We start from the raw sequence: 8,258 nt of genomic DNA, 5'->3' as shown, positions 1-8,258 counted from the left end.
AATCTCCACCCGGCACAGCCAGAAGAGGACTGGCCACCCCACATAGCCTGGCTCCTCTCTAGGTTTCTTCCTAGGTTTTGGCCTTTCTAGGGAGTTTTTCCTAGCCACCGTGCTTCTACACCTGCATTGCTTGCTGTTTGGGGTTTTAGGCTGGGTTTCTGTACAGCACTTTGAGATATCAGCTGATGTACGAAGGGCTATATAAATACATTTGATTTGATTTTATTTGGTAGAGTGGTATAGTGTGGTAGTGGTAGAGTGAGGTAGTGGTAGAGTGAGGTAGTGGTAGAGTGGTATAGTGTGGTAGTGGTAGAGTGTGGTAGAGGTAGAGTGAGGTAGTGGTAGAGTCAGGTAGTGGTAGAGTGAGGGATTCATTTTATTGAACCAAACAAAGAGATTGATGCTCCTCTGGCCATCAGTGCATATTTCTACACACTTTTGCATGATCTGATTTGTTGATGTATTTGGGTGTGTGACTGAATTGTATGTCTATAAATAGATTCCAAAATATATATTTTTATATTTATTTGATGAAAATGTTTACTTTCTACCCCTAAAAAATTGAACATTCATTGTAAATGCATTTCAAAGACGTATATACGCCATGGGCCCTTCAAATGGACGAGCATTCCTTTCCTTCAACATTGTGCACAATAAATCCTTCTATCTCTCGCTCTCTTTCTTCCCCAGAGTAGGGAGGTAGGCTAATTTGGCCTAACCAAATTTCGTAATTTGTTTAAAGAATTATTTTAGCATGCAAATTCATGTTAATCGATGTTTCCTTCCTCTGGGTCTGAGAGACTGGCTGGTCTGAAGAGAGGAGGGGCATAGAGAGCGTACTCTTTCTTATAAACCTTCAACTGCATATCTTCCTCAATCCATAAACACCGTGATGCTAGTCTACTGGTGTAAACAGGGGTGCGCTTCATTAGGCTTCTCGATATTGGCCGGAAATTAAACGTGTTGATGAAACGTTTTGGACGTTTGGTTCCATACTGAATTCGAAAGCAAAATTGGGATTCAGCAGCAAAGAAAAGGTTGGAGAAGTTTACGTCTAAGGCGAATAGAAGAAGAGGACGCATCGGATTCTGCAACAGAAAAGGACTGTTATTTATTTCAGTGTCCATTTCAGGATGTTATTAACTTCCTTCATCAGAGTGTCTTCTTCTCTCCCCGTGTAGAATAAGGAAGGACGTATTGTTAATGTGAATGCCTGTCTCTACGGTAGAGAGAGACTAAACCCAAGGAGGAAGAAACAGTGAAGCTTTTATTGCGCTCCGCCTTTCCCGCGTGCTGAACTGAACCATGCAGCATCCCTTGGACTTGGGGGCTCACTATTATCCCCCGGAGGTTCACCCCGACCACCGCTCCCACTCACACCGCTACCGAAGCTTTATGATCGAAGAGATTCTCACCGACCACCCGGACCATAAGGTGTCTACCCCGGCAGGGGAGCTGCTCAAGTTCGGAGTACAAGCTCTGCTCTCGGCGCGGCCATACCACAATCACCTGGGTAAACTGCGATGCTTTTGGTACTAGCTTGTTTTTAGAGGGGAGATGTAGCCTACTCAACTTTGTATTCAAAATGACTCAAATTATTATATTGTATTTTCTATTAGTCTTTGTTAGTCTTCTCTTGCGGACTGCTTATGGTTTTCCACTCAAAACAACTCGTTCTGTCATAAACCTAATTGTCCTAAATGGCGAGCGTAAAACATTGATTTAAAACATATTTGCATATGATTTACATTCGTTTCCTTCGTATTATTTTCTTATACAAAGTGCACAATCTAGATTATAAAAAAAATATGTCGAAAACTAGGCAATAGGGCAGGCCTGCCAACGGGTTCCTTTGATGCTTCCCAAAATAAGTAATCGACAAAAGTGCGTTGTAGTGCGTGCCATAGCTCAATATTCAACATACTTTTGGGGGGGAAAACAAGATTCCAATTCCATTGGACTTTCAACAAGGGTTCTATATATTGTCATATAAACTGTAGTCTATCGAAATGTATAGACAAGTCTGAGTCATTTGTGAATATTTCCACTCATGGAGCGAATGGTCACACTGGGTCACCAACCTTCAGAAAAGACGATGCGGGCCTTCTTCTTCTTGACGCAGCCAGGTCTCTCTACAGGGTATTGGGCTCATGTCTATGTACAATTACCATAGTATTATCCTTTTGTTAAAGCTGTTTACATTGATTGGCCATACAATTTGTAAAACGAGGCCTTGTTTATCGAATACCACTATGTTTTGCATATCAGCAGTCATGGGCCATATGAATGTGGCTCAGGGAAATTGTATTGGTGGAGGGAAAAACAGACAAATTCAAACATTCCATGAAGTATATGCATAATAGGTTTGCTTATCAATATTTCAACCAAGTTATTACATTTCTACATTTCCTGACAGTGACTGAATTTAGCATTTAATTGTTATTAATTCCAATATAATAAACTATTATAAGCATGATAATAATCAAATAATTACAATTACATTCAACAATTAAATAATTATTATTTGTAGTAGGTCTATGTCTCGTCTAATAGACCTAATAAAAACAACGACAATACATATATATCACTACTAGTATTATACTACTACTTAAATGCTATCATAATAACTAATAAAATAATAATTGTTCTTATAATTATAGAATAAAATGTTACTGTATTTATTTTAACCTATATTTTACTAGAAAATATGTAATCATCACGTAGAACCAATTAAGAAAATAGCCAAGTGTGTAGCCTATAGGCGTTGTTAAATGTATTATTTTCGTGTAGGAGTTCAATGGTGGATAATCACATTTATACGTGAAATTGTTTGATTTACAGTTTTGAAGGCAGACCAATCGGGTATCCTGAAGTTCCCGATGTCGCCACTCTCCTGCTCACTGGGATCACCGTTAGGCTCCGCTCTCCTATCCGGGGCTCCGGGGCTCCACGGCGGCTCAGCTTCCCACCACCTCCCGTTGGACCTCCACCTCCGGAGCAAGCTGGAGCATGGCGGAGACGGCAACAGCAAGACCAAGAAAGGCCGCCGGAGCAGGACGGTCTTCACTGAGCTACAGCTAATGGGCTTGGAGAAAAGATTTGAGAAACAGAAGTACCTTTCAACACCAGACAGGTATTTAAATACATTAAACCATTCAATTAACCTTATTTATCCCCAGGGGGCTATTATTGCTGTGGGTAAAAGTGACTCGCAAATTAGTCAGACATACAACACAACACAATAACATAGGCCTACAATCAGTCATTTCTCTCTCTAAGACGGATGACACGAATGCAATATATTGGCACCAATGTAATATATATCTTACCATTTTAGATATTGACTCAAATGTTGTTTAGTGCAAGATGTGAAATTGGATTGAAATGAAAGAAAATCTCTGTAATTGCCACTTTGTCCCCATACAGAATAGATCTGGCTGAGTCTCTGGATCTGAGTCAACTACAAGTCAAGACCTGGTACCAGAACAGACGAATGAAATGGAAGAAAATAGTAAGTTCTTATTTCTTATTATGAACAATATGACAAGGAGGCGAGTGGTTTTGATAAATAATAATATTAGTTTACTTGTCCATTAACTTGGTTTTATGGTAGGCCTAAACAGTTTAATTGTAGATTATGTTTGTCGTTTTAAAACTTGAATTGTTTCTACTGTACAGGTCCTACAAGGAGGAGGATTGGAATCTCCAACCAAACCAAAAGGCCGTCCTAAGAAGAATTCCATCCCGTCGAGCGAGCAGCTTTCGGAGCAGGAGAGGTCTGGAGACGTCGACCGTCAGTCGGACGGTTCCACCTCGTCACATTCAGACACTAACCAAGAGGAATAATAATGTTGGTGCTCCGACTAACTGACAACTCTCTGAAGACGTTCACCAGACGTTCATACAGCCTCTGGGATGCGTAATGGTGGTCGACGGTTGAATCGAAGTGCCTTGCCCTTGACTTTGATATTTTGGGCACTTACATAGAGAGACTGATGTTGGCCTCCCGTAGGAGAGGCGGAACTCTATTTTTATTACTAGTATCGTCCTCCAGACACTTCCTCCTTGGGACGAGGTTACTTTTTGTATGCTATTGTCACATCTTCTTTCGTAATCAATGTGTTGTCAATACCTATGCTTCCATCCGCGTCACGCCGAACTAACCGTTATGGAGCGGTTGCGGAGGGAGGGAGGGAGGGACACACATCGAGCAGTAGGTGCACTCTTTCATTGCCTCCATTCAAATGACCCACTTTACACATACGTCTTCTGTTCTGCTTTTGTTTAGCATATTTACATGTTTTATTAGGCTATGTTTTTATTATAAGGACATTGTTGGATGTAATTAAATATTTTTTCACTTACACTTAATCGTTCTTTTATTTTTTTTATATTGAAAGGAAATTAGACCAAATTTGCTATTTCCTGCAATCACATGAGAATGTTGATGTTGTTGGCAGCTGGGAGGTAATTTTACCCCCAAAGCATTTCCATTCACCGACACATATAGTTTATATTCCAGCGCTGTGATGTAAATCGTTTACTTGTAACATTTTACCAGTGCTACAATTTCTTGGTAGGTAGTCCTAACATTACGCACAATTCTGCATGATATGGAGCTCTGGGTTGAGTTGAACGAAAACTAAATATGACGACCAAAACGAAAGAGGAACGTTCAATAATATTACTTTACGGTAATTTGACACAAGTATAGTCTAACGCCATTCCATCAGAGGCAACTTCTCGGTTCTTCAATGTGAAGACTCAGAACTGCGATTCTCGGCCTAGAGGCAAATCCAATAGTCGAACAATTAGTGTCGCCACTCCAATTGCAAATGATACTGTCCCGTTGCAAATATTGCAAACATAACTATCTAATCACACCTGTTTAATTAGGAAACAAATAACCCTTCTGGTTCAATTACATCTCAACTAAATGCTGGCCTTTAGACTCGGAGTGCATTGTAATTCTCTTTCAACAATGGTGTTACCATAGTGCAGGGTATGCGTAAAGAACGCTCTACGCCATATGTAGATTTTCAATACAACCGAATAGTATCCTCTCTCTCATATTCCCAATGGGCCCAATTCAGACTTAGGAAATGTATGCCTTTCCTACCCATTTCTCAGTAGTTGGTATTCAGACATACCTTATGAAGGTGTGTAATTGGCTTTGCAGCCGTGGTTCTCTTGCTCACACTGAATACATTTAATTCAACCGCTGAAAACCATGCCACTTGCTGGCCTATATATTTTCTTGTGGAGTTTTCATTCAATAGGGTTTTCAGGACATTTATGAAAATCCATCCCTTTCATTTGCTCTACAGACTCACTAGAATATATGGAGTGACCGTTCAGAATATTAGGGATCAATTAAAGATAGCCATGTAAATTCTTCTCCATTCCAGCTCCGGTTTGTAGATTTAAATATACCCTGATCTTGTATATGATGGGGGGTTAGGAAAGTATTTATGAATAATAATAAAAACTAGTATGGAGATCCTTAATGTAAGAAATATATTGATGAATCAAAAAATTCCATGGTTTGATTAATCCTAAAAGTTGCCATATTTAATTGTTCAATCCATGAAATATTGGAAGGTGAGAAAAGTGTAGAATAAGGGGTTGACCAGTAGTCCTGTACATCTACGCTGATAATCCTCACTAGTCATGGAACTGTGATGCCAATAGTGCAGTCTTTGGGAACCGTGCTCCAGGCTCCAGGTTTAAACTGCTACATACGGTCTGGTGTACCATAATGATTCCCGTAGGCCACATGTACCAAATGATTGCAGAAGTTGTAATACGTTAGCCTAATATGATCCACCATTAAATTATTGTTGCCAGCGATTTATAACGTGCAATAGATCTAAAATATTTATAATTTATATTTACAATTCCCTTTTCCAAACAGATTACTCATTTACCTAGCTCTTATCAATAACTGTTATCAAGTTGTAAATTACAGTTAGTGGAGAATGGTGTTATTTACAGTGCATGGAGAATGGTGTTATTTACAGTGCGTGGAGAATGGTGTTATTTACAGTGCATGGAGAATGATGTTATTTACAGTGCATGGAGAATGATGTTATTTACAGTGCTTGGAGAATGGTGTTATTTACAGTGTGTGGAGAATGGTGTTATATACAGTGCGTGGAGAATGGTGTTATTTACAGTGCATGGAGAATGGTGTTATTTACAGTGCTTGGAGAATGGTGTTATTTACAGTGCTTGGAGAATGGTGTTATTTACAGTGCTTGGAGAATGGTGTTATTTACAGTGCATGGATAATTGTGTTATTTACAGTGTGTGGAGAATGGTGTTATTTACAGTGCATGGAGAATGGTGTTATTTACAGTGCATGGAGAATGGTGTTATTTTCATGGGTAAAAAAATAAGTAGATGCTTTTCCCGCTTGGAACCCACAGGTTGCTCAACATTATTCATGTTTCTCCTCGCATGTAAATGTGGTGGAATTATGAGGTAATTCAATCAAGTTAAGAATACGGCGTCTCTGTAGACACATCTCTGCCACACCTTAATTTATTCGATTCCCACCCCAAACGAATAGCGGGTGAATAGCATGCTATTCTCATGTTTAAAATAGACAGAATATGTGTAGAGAGAAAAGTGTCTAAAGGGGGAATTATGTTCTACTTATGCACGCCTAACTAGGGTCGGAATTCCCCCCCAAGAAGAATAATAATCGATGTGCGTCAGCAGAGATCCAGTGTTCCGGGGCAGGTTCCTGACCAGGTTCCTGACCAGGTTGCTGACCATATACAGTAAGTCTAGTGTCCTACTCCTATCGTCCATTGTAGCTAAGGTCAGTTCCACATTTTGTCCGGGTCCCGCAACCAAACAAGTATGTCCCGAATCTTATCAACAAATTCAAACGCCACTAATTTACAAAAAAAGTAGTTTTGTCTCTTTCAGTCAGACATTATAACCTGTAGCTGTTCAAATCAAATCATATTCTATTGGTCACATACACATGGTTAGCAGATGTGCTTCTAGTTCCGACAGTGCAGTAACATCTCACAAGTAATCTAACAATTCCACAACAACTACCTAATACACACAAATCTAAAGGGGTGAATGAGAATATGTACATATAAATATATGGATGAGTGATGGCCGAGCGGCATAGACAAGATGCAGTAGATGGTATACAATACAGTATCTACATGTGATATGTGTAATGTAAGATATGTAAACATTATTAAAGTGCCATTATTTACAGTGGCATTGTATAAAGTGACAAGTGATCCATTTAGTAAAGTGGCCAGTGATTTGGACTCATAGTTGGCAGCAGCCCCTCTGAGTTAGTGGTGGCTGTTTAGCAGTCTGATGGCCTTGAGATAGAAGCTATTTTTCAGTCTCTCGGTCCCAGCTTTTGCAGTAGAGAGGAAGAGGCAAAGCTAGAGGTTTCACTCTCGCCAAAATATGTTTAAAAAAATAAGCCCAATGCGTTTCTATCGGCTTACTTTGGATCTAAACTTCTCGCTTGCCTTCATGCCTTTGGGACAGACTCGCATAGTTATGGCGGAGACATGAGCATCTCGTCACATGCATATCTTTGTTTGCAGTCACGTTGCCCGTTTGACAAGATATATATATATATATATCATAATGATGTTTTACTGGTGACGTTAAACATTTCTCCAATCGTTGTTGAGATCTGATATTCTGTGCAGCGCAAGGCGAGGCTTCATAGGCCAATGTAATATCGATCACATGAAATCCTTTCGTTCTAAATTCGAGCTAAAGTTAGAGTACAATTAACTACTTACAAAAAAAGCATGCTCCTGACGAAGAGCTCTAAAAGTAAGTAAATGGCCGTTTTAGACAGAATAGATATATGGTGACGAGACTGAAAAGATAGAAGCTGATTTCGTCAACCTTGTGATGCTCTCCATGCTAGTTAGTGCCCATTCAACATATGTGCTGCTTCTTCACTCACTTCGGTATTTAAAGTCTCCCTTCCTGTTTTACATTCCCTGAGACCAACCAGAAACTATTCCCTTGGCCAAGTATTCCCAGCTTTTTATAAAACCGTCACACATTTGGTATCTCGTTTCTGCATGACCACATTTCGCACGAGGACAAAAACTATAGGCAAGCTTCAACGATCTCCATCCGTGCAGCGGGACGTTTTACTTGTCCCAAATGTCCGGCTAAATCATCCCTTTGTCCTGCATTTGGGTATTTTAAATGTTGTCCCCCTAATTGTAGCTGTAACAATCTTTGATAAGAAA

At 39.7% G+C, this 8,258-nt stretch overlaps 1 protein-coding gene across 1 annotated transcript; it reads left to right on the top strand.

Moving 5' to 3' along the window:
- The first annotated feature begins 1,305 nt into the window (after positions 1 to 1,305).
- On the top strand, positions 1,306 to 4,154 carry LOC139414498 (BARX homeobox 1). Its single transcript, XM_071162409.1, has 4 exons — positions 1,306 to 1,513; positions 2,842 to 3,133; positions 3,427 to 3,511; positions 3,679 to 4,154. Exons 1-4 carry the CDS (start codon positions 1,306 to 1,308, stop codon positions 3,844 to 3,846), a joined length of 753 nt encoding a protein of 250 aa, XP_071018510.1. The 3' UTR covers positions 3,847 to 4,154.
- The last annotated feature ends 4,104 nt before the right edge of the window (positions 4,155 to 8,258 follow it).

Source organism: Oncorhynchus clarkii, chromosome 7 (genome assembly GCF_045791955.1).
Source record: "Oncorhynchus clarkii lewisi isolate Uvic-CL-2024 chromosome 7, UVic_Ocla_1.0, whole genome shotgun sequence".
Lineage (NCBI taxonomy): Eukaryota > Metazoa > Chordata > Actinopteri > Salmoniformes > Salmonidae > Oncorhynchus > Oncorhynchus clarkii.
Note: the sequence above shows the minus strand (reverse complement) of the source record. Positions and strands in the feature narration are given on the sequence as shown.

Coding starts and splice junctions, on each gene's coding strand:
- LOC139414498 (XM_071162409.1), top strand. CDS start 1,306: ATGCAGCATCCCTTGGACTTGGGGGCTCACTATTATCCCCCGGAGGTT. Junction 3,134..3,426: donor TACCTTTCAACACCAGACAG/GTATTTAAATAC, acceptor GTCCCCATACAG/AATAGATCTGGCTGAGTCTC. Junction 3,512..3,678: donor GAATGAAATGGAAGAAAATA/GTAAGTTCTTAT, acceptor TCTACTGTACAG/GTCCTACAAGGAGGAGGATT.